General features: G+C 40.8%; 1 protein-coding gene across 1 annotated transcript; it reads left to right on the top strand.

The window, feature by feature from the left end:
• The first annotated feature begins 10,479 nt into the window (after window positions 1–10,479).
• On the top strand, window positions 10,480–17,168 carry LOC106542700 (3 beta-hydroxysteroid dehydrogenase/Delta 5-->4-isomerase). The gene is made up of 3 exons (XM_014058505.2): window positions 10,480–10,670; window positions 13,447–13,611; window positions 16,223–17,168. The coding sequence occupies exons 1-3, from the start codon at window positions 10,517–10,519 to the stop codon at window positions 17,035–17,037; spliced, it is 1,134 nt and encodes a 377-aa protein (XP_013913980.2). The 5' UTR covers window positions 10,480–10,516; the 3' UTR covers window positions 17,038–17,168.
• Window positions 17,169–22,958: the final 5,790 nt, after the last annotated feature.

The raw sequence follows: 22,958 nt of genomic DNA, 5'->3' as shown, positions 1-22,958 counted from the left end.
ACACTTGATATTCATGCCTCTTTTAACGTTCCTCAGGCCCTCTTAATGTCCCCGGCCTTGTCTATTAATGAGGCTGGTTCCTCAACACCGTTCGGACTTCCTGTGCGGTTCTGGTGCCCCTGCAGCGTTCCACACCGGGCAATCTAACGTCTGCGCTGTGGATAGTATTCGCACCCTTTTTTTCACCACTGGAACCACACAGGAGTCTCAGCCGAATTGACAGGTGTCCCAATCGGCTCATTGGCGTGCAGGGCCTTGCAGTCAAACTTGCGGAATCGGCTTTCTGTCAATTTAAAACAGGCACCAGTCGTTTGGCTAAGCCTCAAAGGTGTGACAGTCCTTTGACAAGGCAGAGGCTAGGTCTGTGGGATGGTGCCCAGCGGCCAGTGGCAGATCTGATTTCAAATCAGCAAGGCGAAGGCAACAGGCAGTACTCACAGAAAGTTGAAATACCGCAGATGGTAAAATAGTGAACAATTAGAAGCAAGGAGTGGATAACACGACCGTCCCAGAGTGGACTGAGTCGGAAAGCTAGGTGGGGACACTCACAAGTTGGATTATATAGGCAGTTAATTAATTAATAATCAGACTCAGTCCAATCAGAGCACAGACCATGTTAACCCATTTGTGGATGCTACCTCCACCCTTATTGAGAATATGTTGTTCTCCTGAATTCTTAAAGGGAACCAAATACCAGATATCAAAAGTGAACATATGTATTTAAAGAGGTCTCTGATCAATTCAAAATAAAATAGAACAAGTCCTGTTGTTTATAAATTATACTGTATAATGCAGTAGCGTGTTTATATAATCTAAAATTGTGCTTGTCAATTTCAAAGCCCATCAAGCAGTTCATTCCTATCTATATTTAAATAGCCACAGTCCCTTGTGCCTAAAGAGAAATTTAGGCACAAGGCACAATCAACCACTCATTGTTATTCAAATAATAGAAATTAAATCAGTACATCATGTGCATATTTTTAAAATCCAAGTACTGAGCAGCCTTATAACTAGCTAGAATTAGCTCATTGTGGCTTTTTACCTATAAAATGGGTGGATAAACTGTAGGTAAGCATTGCCAGAATATCTTGCCAAAATTTAATAGTAAAGACACCTAATTTCAATGGCGTGATTTTTCATTTTTGAAACTATTTTAAAGTATTATATTTATTTTCCAACAGTCCAACTCAGGGACAAATATCATATCACAAACCCTGCAGCCTAAAGCTCTGAAATAAAATAAAAAATATATACTCCCTAACCGCAAAGATTGTTTAACCCTGCAGCAAAACATGCTTCTTATTTTTACTGCTGTGGTTTAAAAGAGGCTGCTCAAAAAAATGACTTCACAAAGGCACACAATACTGAAATTTTGCTTATAATCCTGAATTCACTGAAGTATGTACTACTGGCTGGAATAAAGATCCAAACACAAACTGCTTTGGCTATCATTTGGGGTAGCAAGAAGTCTAGTGTCCCTTGGCATTCTTAGATTTGGCTGTAAGCCAGCCTTCCAGTCTGAGGATCAACGTTTCTGAGATGTTGCCACAGAACTGCACCTTCCAGAAGTCAGGTTGTGTGACACAAGTCTTCCTTAAGCCCTAGGAATGGGATCACACAAAACAGATTGGCTGCAGCCAGTTTCCTAAATAGAAATCAATATAGAAAGACAAGGAGTTTGCCCACGTCTGGAAGAAGCCAGGGTGAGAGAGTGATCTGCCAAGCTTCCTGCCCTGCTTTCAGGTCAGAGGTCTGAAAGTATGGACAGAAAAGAGTTAACTGAAGAAAGTGGCACCATTCCACGTTTGACTGTTGGAAGCCAACAAGTTTTGCAGAAAACTGCAACTCTTCTGTAAAAAATTGTTTAGATTCAACAATCTCCTGGAGATAACTCTGCCTGTGCTTTCAATTCCTCTCAGCCTTCACTTGGGGCTGCCTGCCCGTTCCACAGATATCTGACCTTGTAGCCGACTAATAACTCCTTAGATAAGAAAATGCATTCTCACTTATCAGCCCATCCAATAGACGTCAAGGGTCTCCCACAATGACAAAGCTTTCTAAGTAGCCCGCAAGGATTTATGACGGATAGGGGAAAACATACTGAGCTCTTTGAAAAAGAAGGACAAGTACACTATATGGAGATTTGGTTTTAATTGTCCATTATTATTAGAGACAGCCACAGAAATACCAAGTCCAGATCTCTGATTTTTGAGACTGAACAAAATAAAACAACGGTGGCAGCAAATGATGAAGGCAGCAGGAAGGACCTGGGTACTTGGTTCAAATTATGTACATTTTAATTTTATTCATTGTTTTTATCCCAGTTTATTATATTTATTAATAACTTGAGGCAGCAAATATATCTAATATTCCTTCCTCCTCCTATTTTCCCCACAACAACAACCCTGTGAGGTGAGTTAGTGAGAGAGTGAGAGAGTGAGTGAGTGAGAGAGAGAGAGAGAGAGAGAGAGAGAAAGAGAGAGAGAGAAAACTGGCCCAAAATCACCAGCTTCACGCATAAGTTGGAATTAGAGCTCATAGTCATTCAGGTTCCAGCCTAGTCCCTCCACCACAAGACCAACCTGGCTTTCTTTGCTAAAGCTAAGCAAAAATGAATGTCCCTCCCACCAGCTCTTCTCTAAAACTGACTAGCCATGTTTAAATGATAGGATAGAGATGGGAACAAACTGGCAGAGACAAAATTCTCAACCTCTCAGAGCAAAAAAAAAGGTTCTTTCAATGGTTCTCATTATTGTCACGTAAATGATTGACAGATTAAGCTTGATACTTGGTCCAAATATTTTTTTTTAAAGGAACAGATTATAAATTTGAAACATGCATTGTGTTAATAATCACACTGGATTGTGCAAAGAAGAGGTTAGACTAAAAGGACTGAAATGCTTATGGTGCAGAATGTTGGGGAAATCCAATCATTGGATTTTCAGTGCCAATATGCAAGATGGAGTCTATTTCAAAACAAAGACCTTATAGGAATGTATTGCAAATTATTTTTGCTTCAAACAACTACAAGTAAATGAAATAGGTTTTATGTCAAACTCTGTTCTGTGCTCATTGTCAAAAGTAATAAAAATGAAGAGGACATTTGACACACAAGTTAGCCAGATATAACACTGAATGCTGGGGGGCAGGGAGAGAGAATGCAAATCACTCCTTTCTTACTCAGAAAATATAGGAAAAGGAATGGCAGAACCTGGAGGCAGATTTAAAAGAGGGATCAGCCTAGAATTCCTATGTAGCCACAAGCAGACTAAGTTATCTCCACCCGCCTCCTTGAATTCCATGGACTCTAAGGAAGTGGATTCAGTGGCACTTATTCCTTAGGAAACATCCATAGAATTTTAAAATACACCTTCCTTAATTGAGTTTGAACTGCTCTGCCTCAGATTGGTGGGGAATTTTTCATCATAGGGTCTGCCTTCTTTTAAGTTAAATACATGTGCACAGATAGATGAATATTGACAGGGTGGGAGGAAACTGCTAGCAGGTGGTGGTAAACAGAAAACCTTTTTAAAAAAAATTCTGATCACCCACCTTTACATCTAATTCAAATAAATCTTGAGATACATCCAAATGTCAGGTGTGATACAGTTGTTGGCAACTTTAATCCATTCTACTAAATGTGCTTGGCTGGGTGTTCTTATGCATGGCTCCCTGCATACACAGCAGATGTGAAAATCTACTTCCATTCAGGGGTCCCTCATCCATACTGGATGCTTCTCTGCATGTCAGATATTTGCTCTGTCATTTCTCTATTGTCAAAATGGAGGCACTAAACCATGTCAAGCCAAAGTTCATTCAGTTTATATCATTTTTTTTCTTTCAGATTTCTAATGCTGGATTTATTCCAATTTTTAATTATTTCATTACCAATAAGATAATGAAATAATGCAATTCTTTATGCAAGGTTGCCGCTGATGAGAGGATATGGTTAGTTCCATAGAACAATTATAAAAGTTAAAAAAAAAACAACAAGCAGGTTTTGATAAGTGGTCCAGGGGAGACAACAAGCCTATCCCCTGAGCTAAATTCTTCATGAAGCAGAACAAAGCATTTGTGTTCCTCAGAGCAGAACAAACCAATCTTTGCTCTTAGATTCAAGAAGCCCATCTAACTTCACAAGACAGCTCTGAGGGAATGCATTGCCCAAATCTTCATTGAAGCAAAACAGCCCTCGGAGATTTAGAACATAGAAGATTGGAGTTGGAAGGGACCTTGGAGATCTTCTAGTCCAACCCCCTGCTTAAGCAAGAGACCCTATATACCACTTCAGGTAAATGATTGTCCAGTCTCTTTTTGAAAGCCTCCAGTGATGACGCTCACAACTTCTGAAGGCAAGTTGTTCTTTTGTTTGATCTCTCACCGTTAGGACATTTCTCCTTATTTGTTATTTATTTTCATTTGTTGTGCAACTTATAATTGATAGTGCTTAATTTTTAGCTGGACTGTGCCCAGTTAAAGATAATGGAAAACACTTCATGGAATACTGACCAGAATACACAGTGCCTGCCATTCCAGGATACTGGTGGGGGCGGGGGGGAGTGATGACAAGGCCTTAACTTGCCATGGTTTCCTATTTCTCACAACTATTGGCTGGGCTTTCCTTTACTTATGGTAATAACAGAAATAATAATAACAGTTTGAATGGGAAAGAACCCAGAATCTTCAGAGAACTGACTCTTTGTGACATATTTTTCCCTCTTTCATCACCCCACTCAATGGACTAGCAAATATCTTTTATTTCAATCTGGGGAGCTTATAATAATGTGACTTGAAATTTTCCTTTTTCTTGTACATGCAAAAAGTGTATCAGGCATCTTTCACACAGATTTTGTTTCTCTCTAATTTAGGAATTAGATCTGGCATACTTCTGAAATTCCCTTTGATTTTCAGTCACCATATTTTTCCCATTGGAATTCTTTTTCTATGAATTAATTTCTAATGAAGTTCATGTTCTTTGATGGCTGGTGAATATTTATAATGGTTATAATGGTTATATAATTTATAATGGTTGACCAAGCAATATAAATTCTGAGGAAGTGGGAGCATTTCATAGCAGCTGCATTAGGCCAGATGAAAGAAGAAGCATGTATGAGTAGGATTAAAAAGTGATTATTTCCAAAACTCTTATCTTGAGTCCTAATATTATTAATTCAGAGAGTAATTGCTCCAGAGGAGTATTTTACTCATAACTCCTGAGAGGCAAGCTTTTCTGCAGGCTGATTTCACATGGTTCAGATTCTGGCCAATCGAATTATTTCTTCAACTGGCCTTGGGAAACTTTTCCAAACATCCATCTTTCTGATGAATTCTAACCTCCAAACTATACAAACCACTTATGATTTCCATCTTGTAAAGCTCTGGAAGATAATTACTGTCATTCTTGTAATACTAGACAGAAGTCAAGGACAGTGATAAAAACTCTGCCAGGTGTTCAAAAAAGAATTGGTGAGCTATGAGCAGTAATGACACTGGTAAACATAAAGAATCTTATACTTTGATTTTTTTCTCATCCCAAAGCACCCTGGGATAATCCTTTGTCTAGCTCATGGGTGCCAAACTCGCTGTGTCCTCTTGCTTTTCGTGATGTTTTTTCCCTTTCACAGAGCTGGAGCTTGTGTGGCCTGCGTGTAATGCATTTGGACCGCAGGCTGCCAGTTGACACCCCTGCCTAGCTAAAGAAGAAGGAAATATAGATTAATTTGGTCTTTCCCCACTACACATTTTTAAATCTAAATATATCAAAAGTCTATGGACAGTCATTCATGCCATGGTTGTCCCAGAGGTGCTTTTTCACTTCAATTCACTTCTCAGCCAAGAACTGAATTAATGAAAAAATTAATTGAAAAAAAGCATCTTTGGGATAAATATATCAAAACAGCTTTCTCAATGGGGTGAAAAAACAACATGCCTTAAATAAGAAAAATATTAATTTGAGAATGAAATTTAATGGCAGTTTCAACCCATTACTTTGAATGAAACATTACTGTACATATATGTTGAAACATCTGTGTGATAACCATGCAGAGAAACATATATGTATGCACTGAATCCGGTGCACAATCAAATCCTTGTTTCCTTTGTTTGTTTGTTTTTTGGATGAATGATCAGAATATTAAGTTTTACAGACTTTACTGTACAAAAGAATTCATCATATGGTTTTAGGATGCCAGGAGCATGGTAAACTGCTTTGAGAGTCCCTAATATTATCAGCCAAAGCTTTAAGGAAGGTGAGAATTCTATATACAGTAAGATAAGATCATCTGAATGATTAAAGAAAGACAGTCTGGTTATGTGGTTATGGCACTGGGCTAAGAAACCAGGAAACTGTGAGTTCAAGTTCTCAACTGTGAGGCAATCAGTCTCTCTCAGCCCTAGGAAAAAACCAATTGCCCTTTGGAAACCTTGCTAAGAAAATTGTAAGAACTTATTCAGGAGACAACTATGACTCAAAGGCAAAAAGAAAAAAAAACATTAACTCATGGTATTCACTGTCATAAAGCTTTACCATATAGTTGTTAATTAATTGGCTGGATGGTTGTTAAGGAGCTTAACTGAAGGACTGGTATAGAAAATAAAAGTCAGTTTTGTTTCACTGAAGCGAGGGAATAGAATAGAATAGAATAGAATAACAGAGTTGGAAAGGACCTTGGAGGTCTTCTAGTCCAACTCCCTGCTTAGGCAGGAAATCCTACACCAGTTTAGACAAATGGTTATCCAACATCTTCTTAAAAACTTCCAGTATTGGAGCATTCACAACTCCTGGAGGCAAGTTGTTTCACTGATTAATTGTTCTAACTGTCAGGAAATTTCTCCTTTGTTCTAAGTTGCTTCTCTTCTTGATTAGTTTCCACCCATTGCTTCTTGTTCTACCCTCAGGTGCCTTAGAGAATAGTTTGACTCCCTCTTCTTTGTGGCTTTGTGAGATATTGGAACACTCCTATCATATCTCCCCTAGTCCTTCTTTTCATTAAACTAGACAGACACAGTTCATGCAACCGTTCTTCATGTTTTAGCCTCCAGTCCCCTAATCATCTTTGTTGCTCTTCTCTGCACTCTTTCTAAAGTCTCAACATCTTTTCTACATCATGGCGACCAAAACTGAATGCAGTATTCCAAGTGTGGCTTCACCAAGGCATTATAAAGTGGTATTAACACTTCACATGATATTGATTCTATCTCTCTGTTCTTGCAGCCTAGAACTGTGTTGGCTTTTTTTGGCAGCTGCTGCACACTGCTGGCTCATATTTAAATGGTTGTCCACTAGGACTCCAAGATCCCTCTCACAGTTACAACTATAGAGCAAGGTACCACATACCGAGGTGGCGCAGTGGTTAAATGCAGCACTGCAGGCTACTTCAGCTGACTGCTGTTCTGCAGTTCAGCGGTTCAAATCTCACCGGCTCAAGGTTGACTCAGCCTTCCATCCTTCCGAGGTGGGTGAAATGAGGACCCGGATTGTTGTTGGGGGCGATATGCTGACTCTGTAAACCGCTTAGAGAGGGCTGAAAGCCCTATGGAGCGGTATATAAGTCTAACTGCTATTGCTATTGCTATATACTGTACCTGCGCATTTTGTTTTTCTTGCCTAAATGTAGAAGCTTACTTTTTTCACCATTGAATTTCCGTTTGTTAGATAGCACCCAAATTCAAGTCTGTCAAGATCCTTCTGTATCTTAATCCTATCTTCTGGAGTGTTAGCTATTCCTGCCAGTTTGGTGTCATCTGCAAATTTGATGAGTTCCCGATTTATTCCCTCATCCAAATCATTGATTTGATGAAGATGTTGAAGAGTACTGGGCCTAAAACAGAGCCTTGGGGTACTCCACTGCATACTCCCCTCCATGTAGATGCAGTTCCATTGAGGAGTACACCAGGAGTGGGTTCCTGCCGGCATTACTACCGGTTTGGCGTGCAAAAATTTCTGATGTCACGGCAGCACATGTTCACAAAAGCGAAGTCACAAAGTGAAGCTACTGTGAAAGCTAGTTTTATAGTGGCATAAGAGGTAGCTAAATCAGCTGGGCCATTTACAGAGGGGGAGTTTTTGAAGCGCTACATGATTAAAGTGTGTGAAGTCTTGTGTCCGGGCCAAAAGCAAGGTTTTTTGAATGTAAGCCTAAGTAGTAATACTGTTGCTGATCGGATATGTGAACTTGCCACTAATTTACAAGAATAGCTGATTGAAAAGAGAAAAGATTTCATTGTTTATTCCCTTGCTGTGGATGAGAGCACTGACATCAGTGACATGGCATAGTTGACCATCTTCATCCGTGGAGTGGATTCAAGTTTATGCGTGACAGAGGAACTTTTGACTATGCAATCAATGGATGGCACTACCACAGGAAAATATATATTTGAAGCAGTATATAAAGGTGTAAATAACATGAAACTGCCCTGGGAAACCTATGGGACTGACAACAGATGGAGCACCTTCTATGTGCTGGGAGAAGAGTAGATTACTGGGAAGAATGTGAGAGAAGATGAAGAGTGAGAATTGCGCAGGTGAGCTGACAGCATATCACTGCCTCATACATGCGGCAAAGCCCTGAAAATGGAACATGTAATGAGCACTGTAACAAAGACAGTTAACTTTATAAGAGCCAAAGGTTTAAATCACCATCAGTTTAAATCTTTTCCTGAAGAAATAAATTCTGAACTTGGTGATTTGCCTTATCACACAGAAGTGCGATAACTAAGTTGAGAAAAAGTGCTCAATAGATTTTTTTTTGAGTTGCGTATGGAAATCTGTGAATTCGTTGAAAGCAAAGGAAAAGGCTCCACAATACTGCGGGATGAAAAGTGGCTGTGTGAATTAGCTTTTCCATGTGACATTACAAAGCGTCTCACTCACTAAACCTTCAGCTTCAGGGACGGGACCGTGTAATCACGGACATGTAGGATGCAGTGAAAGCCTTTCAGGTAAAGCTGCAACTGTGGAAGACTCAGATGAAGCAAGGAAACTTCAGCCACTTTCCCTGTTGCCAAACACTTATCAGCCAGGAGAAAGCACCTGTTAACATGCAGATGGAGCTGATAGAACTCCAATGTAATAGCACAGTTAAGGCAAAATATGATTCTGTAGGGCCCACACAATTCATCATGTTCATCCCTGAAATGATGTCCCAACTCCACCTACAAGCTGCTCGGATGCTGTGCATGTTTGGAAGTACATGCCTGTGTGAGCAACTTTTGTCCATGATGAGGGTGAACAAAAGTGGACACAGAAGTGTTCTCACTGATGCACACTTTCACTCTATCCTGAGAGTTTCCACAGCTCAGAATCTAACTCCAAACATGGATGAACTTGTAGCCAATAAAAGATGCCAAGGATCCAGTTGGAACAAAATAGCATGAGACAGAGAGAATGAAAAAGCTTATGTTTGTTCTTTGTTTTAAATTTGTTTTTGCAGATTTATTTGAAATATTTGTTTATATTTGAAAAGTTAATCCTGTTCGGTCCACGTTAATACATTCCTGAACTAATATGGTACAATAGTCTTATATGCAGCTGGCCCTTTGAAGGCAACCATAATGCTGATGCAGTGAAAGTTTGCAGGAAGCAGTTTCCTACAAGTCCAACTTCTTCCTTGAAAGATCTCTGGATAGGAGGAGAGGATGGTGGGGAAGCAGCATGAGGAAAGGCTGCCCCAACAAGCTAGCATCTTTACCACTCATAAACAGGGATTCTCTTTTGAGAAGGGCCAGCCTCCCTCATGCAGGACTGGGACTACTGCTTCCCTGCCGCCTCTTCTAACTTTCCAGAGATTTGCCAAGGTAGAAGTTGGACTTGGAGGAAACTGCTTCGTGCAAAAGTTCTCCTCTACGTTTCCACACACAGCAGTGGCGTCCTCCAACTCCTCCTTTGCTGGGAGGCTGCCCCAGACAGGGAAATATCAATGATGTCTGGGATTGGGAGAAGAACATCACCAAATTGTCCCCACATCAAGTTAGCCGATAATACTTGTTCCATCCCAAGTCAGCCACGCCCAGTGAGCGGTGTCAAACTGGCCATACCCACCCAGTCGGCCACAGCCTCCCAGTCACCAATGCCCAGCTGGTTCCCTGAGGCCAACCATAGCCCTGAAGCCAACCATAGCCCTCCATGCAATTGAGTTTGTCACCTCTGATCTATGGTAAGAAGAGACTTCACTAGATACCAAGTAGAAGGGGTCAGGAAGAGAAGACAATCTGCAAATGCAAAGTGTCCTCAACAACTATCTCAAGCCCTAAAGCCCAAAGACTCTGCAGTTTAATATCATTTAGAGATTAGAATGTTTTTGCATTTCATTTCAAAACATGTAATAACTCAGCAGTAGTAGGCAGAGGGAAGAGAAGAGATAGAAACAAATAGCCTTGAGTATGAAGACACTCCCACTTGGCCAAGGCTCTCCAGTTGCAACCTCCCCCTTTCTGTTGCATTCCTTCTTTCTGTCTCTTTTTCTCTTTTGTTTCAGGAGGAACAGCAGGTTCTTGCAGCATCTCCTTGCTCATAATCATGTCTTTGGGAGGAATAAGATGTCTAGTGACTGGTGCTGGTGGGTTCCTGGGTCAAAGGATTGTTTGCCAGCTGCTGACAGAAAAGGAGAGTTTGGCCGAAGTCAGACTCTTGGACAAAACCATCAGCGCTGAAGCACTCCAGGATTTTAAAAGTAAGTAAGGTTGTTGAAAGGAGAGAGTAATTTGGGTGTCCAGGAAGAAATACCCAAATCCACATTGTGGAAGCTCCTAATGTAGAGTAGCCCACTTTGCTAGGTGGCACATCAGTTTCTCAAATCAAGCCACTTCAGATGACTTGTCTCCAGTTTTTTAAACAGAGAATGGATAATAAACTTTAATTAATAACTTTTCCTTGGCATTTTAGAAGAAATGTTTCTTCTATGGAGGATCATTTTATCAACTGAGCCTCAGCCTGAAGTCTGAAGAACTGTAAGCTCAGCCCATCCCGCCCTTCCTTTGACATTAGCCAGACTAAATTAGATAATTAACATTTATTATTAATATGTCTATGTAACATTTCTGCTAAGAGATCTGTCAACAATATCTAGGATATTTTTCGTGACATTTCAATTTTAATTGAAGGGAACTGTACATAGTATGCATGTACAAATGCAAATTGGATTAGAAGATTAGCTTTAAAGAAAGGATAGACGTCATTTCTGTGATGCCCAAAATAGTGGTACGCATACGCTTGTGCACAAATCCAGATTAACAAAAAATGAAAATCAGATATTGTTTGCACTGTTAATAGAAAAAAAGGCTTAAAAGTAAGCTTTATGTATTTAAAGTAGTAGACGACAACTAAAAATAGGAATATATCTGGGTGTATGGATTTGCACAGCTCCTGCTCAGCCTTCATATTCCTGAAGATATCTGGTTGTTAACTACTGTAAATGGGTTTGCTTTCCTTTTTTCCCTTCCCATGCCTTCCCACTCCTGGCAAAACCTTATTCTTTTGGTGTAGAGGATCCAGGGAAAACATACATTCCGTCCGTTCCTTATCTTGGGATCGGAAATAGAAATACAGGCATCAAAAATCTTGTCTAAAATGGAATGCAAAAATATTTATATGTTTGGAATATATTTCCTAGACGGAATGCTGAATATATTTATTCCAATGTATTACTGAGGCTGGGAGAACTATGGATATAATGTAAATCCACTGAATCTTTACAGTAGTTAATGTTTTTGTAAATGTTATTAAATAAGGCATATTTCTTATTCTTGTCCATTTCTAAGAAATTTTGTCAGTAAACGTAAATGGCGTCTTTTACGCAGTCAGTACAATCATTTATAAGCTGTTTGTATAGCACAGAATATGCGTTGTACATATTATGCAATTGACAGAAAAAGCTCAGTTTAATGCATGTTTCCTCAGAGGATTAGTAAAGATATTCAAAACTATCAACTGCCTGGCTTGTAAGAAAGGAACCTCAGGTTCCAGCTGTAATGGTTCTGGGCAGTGGTAAAATCTAAACATGTTTACCACCAGTTCTGTGAGCGTGGCTTGGTGATGGGGGTCATATGACTGGATAGCAATAGCAATAGCAGTTAGACATATACCGCTTCATAGGGCTTTCAGCCCTCTCTAAGAGGTTTACAGAGTCAGCATATTGCCCCCAACAACAATCTGGGTCCTCATTTTACCCACCTCGGAAGGATGGAAGGCTGAGTCAACCCTGAGCCGGTGAGATTTGAACAGCCGAACTGCAGAACTGGGTATGGCCAACTTTTCCCCACTTTTTAAAGCATTTTTTTCCTGCCGGTTTGGGTGAATAGGCAGAGGAAAATGCTTTTAAAAGTGAGGGAAAATGGTTCCAACAACTGCGCGGCTCACAGCTGATCCGCGCGATTGTTGGAACCAATTTTTTACACTTCTTAAAGCATTTTTTTTCCTATTCTTCGCCTGATCTGGCAGGAAAAAAAAATACTTTAAAAAGTGAAAAAACTGGTTCCGACAATTGCGCAGATCAGCCGTGAGCTGCGCAATCGTTGAACCTCTTTATTTCACTTTTTAAAGCATCTTTTCCTGCCCCTTTGTGCGAATAGGTAGGGAAAAAAAGGTTTAAAAAGTGGAAAAAAAGGTTCCATGACAATCAGTTGTGCCCCGCGATCCCCACTTTTTAAAGCATTTTTTAATTACCTATTCACCCGAACTGGCAGGGGAAAAATGCTTTAAAAAGAGGGGGGGGGAGGTTCCAACGATTGCGTGGCACAACTGAGTGACACAGAACCCTTCCCCCCCCCCATTTTTAAAGCTTTTTTTTTTTACTACCGGTTGAGGTGAACTGGTCAGAACTAGTAGCATTTCACCCCTGGTTCTGGGGCCAAAGCTTCAGACCCTGCCATCAATGAGTTTCCATAGGTCCTAGCTTGGCCCAAGGTCTATTTCTCTGACCTTTTGTAAGAAGAAAAGAGGCTCAGCAATTCCTATGATCCTTAGAGCCTTAAATCCTGCTATTTGCTCAAACCTCCAGTCAAAAGAGACATCTTGTTTTGGAACACACGTCCTTTACCATTAAGCTCATTGGTTGTGACCGAGCCTATCCTTGTGCATGGAGCCACAGATATCTTCAGGTAGTGACTTCTCTTCAGATAAGATGGAGGGCCACAGATAATTGTAGACTTGAGTCAGGGTTTCTCTTTCAATGGCATTGAATAAAAAAAAATTTTTTCAACACAAAGGCAGAGACAGCTTAGTGGCATTAGGGGTGTCCATTACTGTTCTGCTCTGCCCTATGTTTTTCTCTGTTATCTGACTAGATGGCTGGTGGGAACTAAAACTTAGCAGCATGGGGAGAGGGGAGGAGAGGGAGGAGATCTTATTTCTCCCCCCTGCTCTAAATATGGTCTGCATTGCTTGCTTTATAGTGAATGTAAGGAAGGTAAATGTAGGTCATTATTTATTAGGTGTTTTTCTTCTTCCAGAAGTGAGGAGTAACACCCTCTTGACTGTCCTACAAGGGGATATCCGGGATGTGGTGCTTCTTGAAACTGCAGTCCAAGGAGTCTCGCTTGTCATCCATGCAGCTTGCATCATTGATCCCCGTGGGTTCATTGATCGAAAGATCCTCTGGGATGTCAATGTCAGGGGTAAGGTTGGATGACCTTTGAGGCCGAGCCAGAGAGCAGAGCTTGCAAAGAAATTTTAAATTCTTCTCAGACTGCACTGGCAGGTGGTGAATGGGCTGCTCCCATCCTTATTAGGGATAACAGTCAGGTGCCTCTCTTCATGGGCAGCGTCTGGATAGCCAACTGAGAGAAGGGTTCACCTCCTCCTTCCACTATAGCTGGGATTGTTCTCTCTGTATGGTTAAGTGTCTGTTTAAGAAGAAAAGTTCTGTAAGACATTACATGCGCGCATGGATATGCATTTGCACAAACCCTACAAAGTTGCCTGGGAGGAAAATATATTTTTTAATGTCTCACATGGCAAAAAGACAGGGATCAGATAATCCCACGTACATTCTTTATTTTCTATAAGAAACCCAGAACAAGTAACTTTAAACTGGCCCCACACAAGCTTTGTAAAGCAGGCAGCATGTATTTTATTCCATTCTGCCTGGACAAGTCCCTGCAGTTTTCTTGCAGAAGTGGTTTGTCATTGCTGTCTTTCTAGAGCTGAGAGAAAGTGACTACTAGCCCAGGTTCACCCTTCTGGCTTGTATCTAAAGCAGGACTAGAACTCTCTGTCTCCCAATTTCTAACCTGATGCAGTTAGCCAGAGGTTAGAAAGTCAACCCCTCCTCTTTCTCTGTATATATAGGTAGCCCTCGACTTACGATCACAACTGAGCCCAAAATTTCTGTAGTTCAGTGAGACATTTGTTAAGTGAGTTTTGTCCCATTTTAGTGTGACTTTTTTTTGCCACGCTTGTGAATCACTGCAGTTGATAAGTTAGTGAGCTGGTTGTTAAGTGAATCTGGCTTTCCCATTGTCAAAAGTTTGCAAAAACATGATCCCAGGATGCTGCAATGGTCATAAGCATGAACCAGTTGCCAAGCATTTGAATTTTGATCACATGATCATGGGGATGCTGCAAAGGTTATAACTGTGAAAAATGATGATAAGTCACTTTTTTCAGTGCGATTGTAATTTTGAACAGTCACTAAATGAACTATTGTAAGTTGAGGACTACTGTATATGTGTGTCCAAACACACAAAGAAACCCAAACAATCTCAATGAACAGAATGTTCTTTCTTTCTGTCTTTCTTTCTGTCTTTCTTTCTTTCTTCCTTCCTTCCTTCCTTTCTTTCTTCCTTCCTTCCTTCCTTCCTTCCTTTCTCTTTCTTTCTTTCTTTCTTTCTTTTTCTTTCTTTCTTTCTCCCCCTGAGAGAGAGGGGGGGGACCGACTTTCATTTTAAAAATCAAATATATAATATAATCAGGCAAGAAATCCAGAGACAGTGAATTCTAGTCCTGTCTTAGGTATAAAGCTAGCTAGGTGACCTTTGGCCATTCATTTGCCCAGGCAATGTTAAACACTTCTGAAAATCTTGCCAAGAAAACCACAGAGAATAGTCCAGGCAGTCATCAGGACTTAATCCTGACTTGGACAGACAGACAGACAGACACACAGACAGACAGACACACAGCATCACCAAATTAGCTAATCCAGGCACATGGCCAAATCAAGATCCATTTTCATTTTATACAAAAGATAAACCTAATCTTTCAGATCAAGAATAATCCTGGTCAGGAATCTTATTATTTATTGTTTATTATTTTACTTATATCTTTGTTTTCATCCTTCCTTATTATTTTTTATAAGTAACCTAAGGTGATGATCATACCTAATAAGTTCTAAAATATTTAATAGGACCTATGAGGTGCTCCACAGTCCTAGTATCTGTGCCCCATGCAGAATTATGCAGAATTATGTGCCATAAATGTCAAGGCCCATCTTCTCACAGAGATAAACCACAACTGACATTTCCCAGAACCATGCATATTAATAACTGTTTGTAATGAGTGAAGGAAATTAGTTCCTTCATTGGTTTATTTTGAAACAGATTGCCATCAATGTGATTATGTCAGTAAAATCAGTAATATCAGAGCAGTAAAGTAATTTTTAAAACACGATTCCATCTGAAACAAAATCAGAAATGTCTCTATTTTTTTCAATAAAGAAGATAGCATTCAGTCATAAGTTAAAGAGAAATAGTAATGGAAAATAAGTAGATTAAATTATAGGCAACCTATCTGAAACAGCACCATTCTTGGGAAATGCATGCAATCTTCATTTTTAAAAGATCCTGTTAGATTTCTAAAGCTTCCAATACATATTTGATTGGGGGGGGGGAAGAGATATTCAGTGAGGTCCTTCAGACATAAGGCCTAGAAAGGAGGAGGATACTAAGAAACAGAGGGAAAAATATAAAAGCCTCCTTTAAACATTTCACTGTAGTTCTGGGGCTGTGAAAGTTCTTCTGGGAACCTTGGCTCCCATTTGTGCACAATAAAAAGGTTTTTTTAGCAATACTTGCAAAAACAAAAGTTTGGGCTTCTACGGTAAATAAAAACGATCCTTACCTCCATTTGTTGAGGATGATATAGTCTAGATTAGAAGTTGGCAGTTCTGACAAATAGGCTGAGAGGCCCTTTGTGGCATCAATTTATACGATGATGTCCTTGGCGGGGGGGGGAGTGAATAGCAACCACGTCAGCCTTTGTAACATTGCTAACATTTCCCTTTTTCTGAAGGTACACAGCTGCTGCTGGAGGCCTGTCTCCGCAATGATGTCCAGTATTTTATTTATACCAGCAGCCTTGAGGTGACAGGCCCGAACAACAGAGGAGATCCCATCTATGATGGTGATGAAGACACCATATATCAGATGACCCAAGGCCAGCCCTATGCTGAAACTAAACGAGAGGCAGAGAAATGTGTCCTGCAGTTGGATGGCTTGCCGCTCAAGGGGGGAAATAGTTTTGTGACATGTGCTTTGAGGTCCATGTACATCTATGGAGAAGGCAGTTCTTTCCTTCTGGGTCACCTTGATGAAAGCATCCTGAACAATAATGTATTTTTGAGGCTGTCTAGGAAAGAGGCAATTGTAAATCCTGTCTATGTGGGAAATATTGCTTGGGCTCATATTCAAGTGGCTAAAGCCATGAGAAACCCAACAAAAGTGAAACAGATCCAAGGGCGTTTCTACTACATCTCAGATGATTCTCCCCACACAAGCTATTCCGACTTCAATTATGAGCTGACAAAGGAGTTGGGGTTTGGTATTGAACCCAAACCTATGATGCCCGTCACACTTTTATATTATTATGCTCTGTTCCTGGAGATTCTGAGCTTCTTGCTCAGACCTTTCTTCAGATATGTTCCTTCTATTAATCGTTTCCTTGTAATCCTGCTAAACACCCCTTTCAGTTTTTCTTACAAGAAAGCACAAAGGGATTTTAACTATACTCCTCGCTACTCATGGGAAGAAGCCAAGCAGCGCACAAGTCAGTGGATTGCTGACATAACCCCCCTGAGGGCAGCATACCTGAAAAGCAAGACTACCTGAATGCCAGAAAAGTATATTCTTTAAAATGAGGGTGGGGGGATAAGTATCAAATCAATTTTTATTATGGTCACAGACCAGTATTACTGAAAGTATCAAAATATCTAAAATGGAAAAACATACTAAAAACTTGAATAAATTTTCCATGTTTGAGATTTGAGAAGTTTATTTATATGCCGCCCTTTTCCCTGGGGGGACTCAGGGCTGCTTACAACTCAAAAGGGGGGGGGAAACAAACATTTAACACGTAGGACAATACGTCATTTAAAAAACACAACATTCATACCATTCGGGTGGGTTACAATCTTTAGCCCCAGGCCTGACGGGATAGCCAGAATTTGAGGGCTGTGCGGAAGGTCTGGAGGGTGGTGAGGGTACGAATCTCCACGGGGAGATCGTTCCATAGGGTCGGAGCTGCCACCGAGAAGGCTCTCCTCCGCGTGGTTGCCAGTCGACATTGACCGGCAGATGGGACTCGGAGGAGGCCTAATCTATGGGATCTAATAGGTCGAGTGGAGGTGATTGGCAGTAGGCGGTATATGTTGTATACTGTATATATTTGCACCTCTAAAATATCAGATGAGCATCCCTCCTGACTTCTCACCATTTTTAATGTCCACTTAAATTGAGTTCCTGACAGCATTTGACATCCTAATTCCAGAGTATTATGAAAATTTCATTCTCCTTTGGGGATGAACAAAGTTGTTGATAGGCTTAGTTTGTTGAGCATCTTTTGAATCCATGTAGTTTTACCCACACACCAATTTTGGTCCACACACACCAGATAAATAACCTAGCACATCATGAACAACCATCCAAAGATCCCATGCCCACATATCTCTAAACATGACCTGAACATGCTATGGTAATTGTTTTTATATGACACAACCTCATGACGTTGCCTTTGTTTCATCTCTATTACGCAGCTGGGGCAGCTTGAAGTCATATTTATCTCTTCTACTTATAGTATTTTCCTCTTCTCCTGATGCAATCATTGCCATGGACACAATGTGGAACAATGTTGGCGATAACATAGCTGAAGGATTAGCCAGGTCTGATTCTCTACTTTAGCCTGTTGTGGGAATGTTCCATCTCCTCCAGTCACTGTGATGTCTCCTTCAATACCTGCTTTTTCCACAGGCAGCTGCCAGAGTAACTGTTGTCTTGAAAAACATCACTAGCCGTCAGTAGTGGGATTCATTTTTTTTTACTACTGGTTCTGTGGGCGTGGCTTGGTGGGCGTGGTGTGGCTTGGTGAGCGTGGCAGGGGAAGGATACTGTTAAATCTCAATTCCCTCCCCACTTCAGGGGAAGGTTACTGCAAAATCCCCATTCCCTCCTGATCAGATGGGACTCGGGGGTCAGAGAATAGATGAGAGCGGGGCCAGTAAGAGGTGGTATTTACCGGTTCTCCAAACTACTCAAAAGTTTGCTACTAGTTCTCCAGAACTGGTCAGAATCTGCCTAATACCACCTCTGCTAGGCCTCTTTCTTTCTTAAAAAAAAAAAAAAGGACTACTGCAGTGCTCCACTGCGCTCTGCAAAAGAACAAGGACAACGGTAGAACAGCAAATCTCCTTCATCTTTTTCCTTGCTGAAAAGAGCCTGTCTTACTAATGGCAGCTCCTCACCCAGAAAATGTTGCAATTGTGGGTCTGCTTTGGGGTACTGGAAGTGCTGGGGGTCTCTCTCAACTCCGCTGCTAGGGGAACATCCATTGCTTGTCCAAGCAGTAATTGAGGCTGAAGCAAGAAGGAGCAGGAAGCTTGCCCATCTGTTTCAGGATGAGGTGGGGGTATTGTAGTTTGCAGTGCTATCCTTCTATGCGAGACCCTCTTTCTTCTCTTGTCAGCTGCCTTGATAGCAAAGCCAAGGTACCTCTTGCAGCTGACAGGAGATGAGGAAGAAGAATGGTTGCAAGAATTGTTGCTTTCTTGGGGGAATCCGGATCAAGAACAATCTAGTGAATACCCTGTCTGCTTAGCAATGGTGACCCATTATGAGTGTCTTTCCCTCCCTTTTTTCCACCATGCAACAGGCCTGTTCCCAGCTCCAAGCATCTCAGAACATCAGAGACTGCTTTTTTCCTGCCCATGTGCAAGATTATCACCAGAGCTTCTAGTGTCCCTTTGCAGAGGCTTCCTTTGAGATACAAGATGCAGGAGGAAGGCGCACATGGGGGGTGGGCGGGCGAGGAATAGATATAGGAGAGAGAGGCATGCTTAAGAAAATGCCTTGGTTTTTGAGGCTTTGGTGGGATATCTTTAACCTGCCACACAATCAGTTCCAATACTGCTGGCCTTTATAAAGGCTGTCAAGACTGGTGGTTGCCCCAAGTCTCTAGATCCTGATAGGTTGGAGCCCCTATTGATGATGTCATTTCTGTTTGGGTTGCCATTTTATTATTTTATTGTGGCTTTTTGGTTTATGGTTTGGGTTTTTAAATTTTTTTTGTTATTGTTGTTAAGTTCTGCTGAATCAAAACCCTGAAAGAAAGGGTGTAAGCCCACAACCTTTTTAAAACTGAAAGAAAACTGGAAATATCTCTCTATGCTTTTCAAAAAAATATTTTTTGCCTAAAGACCTGACGGGCCAGTTTGGAGAGAAATAATAATAGAGAAAATCTATGCAATTGCTAAATCTACATCAATTAAAAAACATATAATCAATTTTTTTCTGAGAATATTTTTAGATTTTTCTTTTTAAAATACACACAAAACCTGTACTGGATTTTTTTTAAAAATATCCTGCTGTTGGAAGAAATGTCCTTCTGGGTTAAGTTCCAAGTGGGGAGAAAAGACACTGGAAACATGGAGGCTGCTTGGAAAGATGGTTTAATGGTGGTCAGGATCACGTGACTTAAGCTCCTGAAGAGAAAGTGGGGGTCACATGCTTCCAGATGTTGGGTGAAGAAGAAAAAGGGTCAAGATGCTGAAAGTTCCTGGTTTTATGCCCTCTCTGGCCTTTGATCTTGATCTTGTATTCTGATTGGTTGTCAGACTCCCATGGGGCCATGCAGGGACAACTCTGTAGGCTGTGTTTTGAGTCCAAGTTTGGTTGAGCATTGCTTCTTCTCAACTGCCCTGGGTAAAGGGCTAATACTAGCCTGCCTTAATCTCATCACCCTGGAGCTGATGTAAACTAGCCCAGGCTTTAATGGCTCATTTACAAAGGAGGGGGGCAGGAAGCTGTAGGGAGCTACTTTGTCTTTAAAAACATATTTCTCCCTTTTCACATTCAGGGAAATATAATATTCTGCCTTTTCAATATTTCCCAGGATATTTCGTTTTTCTAGGAGAGGGGTGGATGTGGGTGCTAACTTCCTACACTGCCAAACTGGATACTGTAATGTTGCAGGCTTTTGAGAATCTGCACATCCTATTTCTAAATCAGATCAAAGGCTAGAACCTCAGTTAATATTTTAATACAGAACTTTACTTGGAACTTTCTAAAAGAAGAATCCAAATTATTTATTGCTTCATGAATTGCCACAAGCTTAATTCTGAAAAGATTATTCTAAGTTTCAAACATACCTTCTCTCTCTCAAAAAAACCCTTCAGCATATGCTTCAAGTTGTTTTTCACGGTATTAGCAAGACATCTTATATTGATTTGAGGGAAATCAATGAGCAATTTCTCAATAGCTTCCTAGTGATTTGAGTCTAACAAAGCTAAATATACAATATTTCAATAATATTGGTACTCAAGAAGCTATGGCTGTATTCAGCATAAGGCACAGGGCATTTCCTCTTCTACGTTCTTGGGATATGTTGTAGAAGATAATTGAAAACAAGTGAAAATTTCTAGATGCTTAGATTTGTAATCAACTATTCCAGGAAAAGTTCCCTCAGCTGTTTATGGGCAGAAGTACAACTATTTATAAATTGTGCTTACAGGTAAGAGGAATGACATGATTATGGCTCTTGGCTTTTTCTTTCTTTTTACATGAAATGTTTTGTAGAACCACATGGCTCTACAGGAAGTGCTATAAAAGAAAAAACACCTCTGCAAAGCCATTACTTTACTACCTATCACTTATGACATATTTGTCTTCACATGAAGAGCTTCCAACATTACGAATTAAAAAGCATGACACTACCTAGAAAGCAAGTTATTTGCATCTCTCTATTCTTAGCCTATTCATAGCCAGTTTTTTTTTCCTGCTGAATGCTTATGAAAAAAATTCCAAACATCAACACTCAATTTCAACCAAGAAAGCAGTAAAGGAATGAAAGTTGGAATGACAAATTAGTGAGAGAAAAAAAACTCTAAATCCTCATCTAATTTTCCCTCTACCTACCCGCTGAGTTTGGCATTGATATGAAAGGAGACATTTTCCATCTGGAAATGAAAAAGGATAATTTTCAAAAGGGGCATTGGAATTCAACTACATGTAATCCTTGACCACGACTATAACTGGGAGAAGAATTTTGGTTGTCATTACAATTGTAAATTGAGGCACTCACATGACAGGGCCCAATTTTATGACTGTTTTTACAGTAGTCATTAAGTGAATCATGTTGTTATAAATCCAAATCATGCGGTTGTTAAATGATTCACATGGCCAAGAAGGCAAACCTCTCTTTGCCTTGTTATGCTATGTGAAGCCTATGTGAAGATCTCATCTCCACAACTGTACCTCTTTTGGGATTAGAACCATCTAATTTATGCTACAAATGGAGAGATCACCCAAGAGAACACAAGCCTTAATACTGAAGCTGAGATCTCGTCTATAGCAGTTTATAGAAGCCCATTCCTGAACTTCCGGTTTGCCTGTAGGACCGTTTTTTTGCGCTCCAGAGGCTTCAGGGAAGCTCCTTCAGCCTCCAGAGGGCCTCGGGGTGGGGGGAGAGGCTGTTTTCGCCCTCCCCAAGCTCCTAAAAAGCATCTGGAGCCTGGGAAGGGCAAAAAATGGCCTCAAAAAAGGACTAAAGTCAGCTGGCCAGCGCACACATGCACACCTCGTGTGCCCTGACCAATGGCTCCGTGTGCCACCTGTGGCACATGTGCCATAGGTTTGCCATCCCGGGCTTAGAGCATGGAACCATGGGGCTGGAAAGGACTTTGGAAGTTTCTAGTCCAACCTGCTCAAGACAGGAGACATTATACCATCCCAGTCAAATGTTTGTCCACCTTATTTTTGAAAGTGATGAAACACCCACAACTCTGGGAAGCAAGTTATTCTATTGATTGATTTTTCTCACTATCAGAAAATTTATCCTTACTTCTAGGTTGCATTTTTCTTTACCTAGCTTTCACCCATTACTTCTTGTCCTCCCTCCTGGTGCTTTGGAGAATAAGTCAATCCCCTGTTCTCTGTGATAGTCGCTCAAGCACTGGAAGTTATACCACTAATCCTTCTCTTTGATAAGCAAGACCAGAGGTAGTCAACCTTTTTATACCTACCGCCCACTTTTGTATCTCTGTTAGTAGTAAAAATTTCTAACCGCCCACCAGTTCCACAGTAATGGTGATTTATAAAGTAGGGAAGCAACTTTACTTTATAAAATTTATAAAGCAGAGTTACAGCAAACCCCTACCGCCCACCATGAAAACTGGAACGCCCACTAGTGAGCGGGAGGGACCAGGTTGACTACCACTGAGCTAGACATACTTAGCTCCCTCGACTGTTTATCATATGGTTCAGCCTCCAGACCCCTAAACATCTTTGTTGCTCTTTTTTGCACCCTTTCTGGGGCCTCAGCATCCTTTTGTATCATGGTAAATAGGTTTATCTGGGTAAAATCTCTTCCTGCACATTATCTGAATCAGAGATGATATTCAGCTGGTTCTCTCTGGTTCGGAGGAACTGGTAGCGGTGGCTGCGGGTGGCTCCACTCCCCCGCATGGACAGAAGCGTCCGGGTAGGTGGGCGGAGCCTCCTGTCACCACTACTACCGGTTTGCCCAATCCAGGCTGAACCGG

Source organism: Thamnophis sirtalis, unplaced genomic scaffold (assembly GCF_051295495.1).
Source record: "Thamnophis sirtalis isolate CommonGarterSnake01/CBP01778 unplaced genomic scaffold, rThaSir2_p1.2 scaffold_5, whole genome shotgun sequence".
Lineage (NCBI taxonomy): Eukaryota > Metazoa > Chordata > Lepidosauria > Squamata > Natricidae > Thamnophis > Thamnophis sirtalis.
Note: the sequence above shows the minus strand (reverse complement) of the source record. Positions and strands in the feature narration are given on the sequence as shown.

Excerpts from the sequence above, each read along its gene's own strand:
- LOC106542700 (XM_014058505.2), top strand. The coding sequence starts at position 10,517 with ATGTCTTTGGGAGGAATAAGATGTCTAGTGACTGGTGCTGGTGGGTTC. Across the intron at positions 10,671-13,446 it reads AGCACTCCAGGATTTTAAAA|AAGTGAGGAGTAACACCCTC; the intron begins GTAAGTAAGGTT and ends TTCTTCTTCCAG. Across the intron at positions 13,612-16,222 it reads CTGGGATGTCAATGTCAGGG|GTACACAGCTGCTGCTGGAG; the intron begins GTAAGGTTGGAT and ends CTTTTTCTGAAG.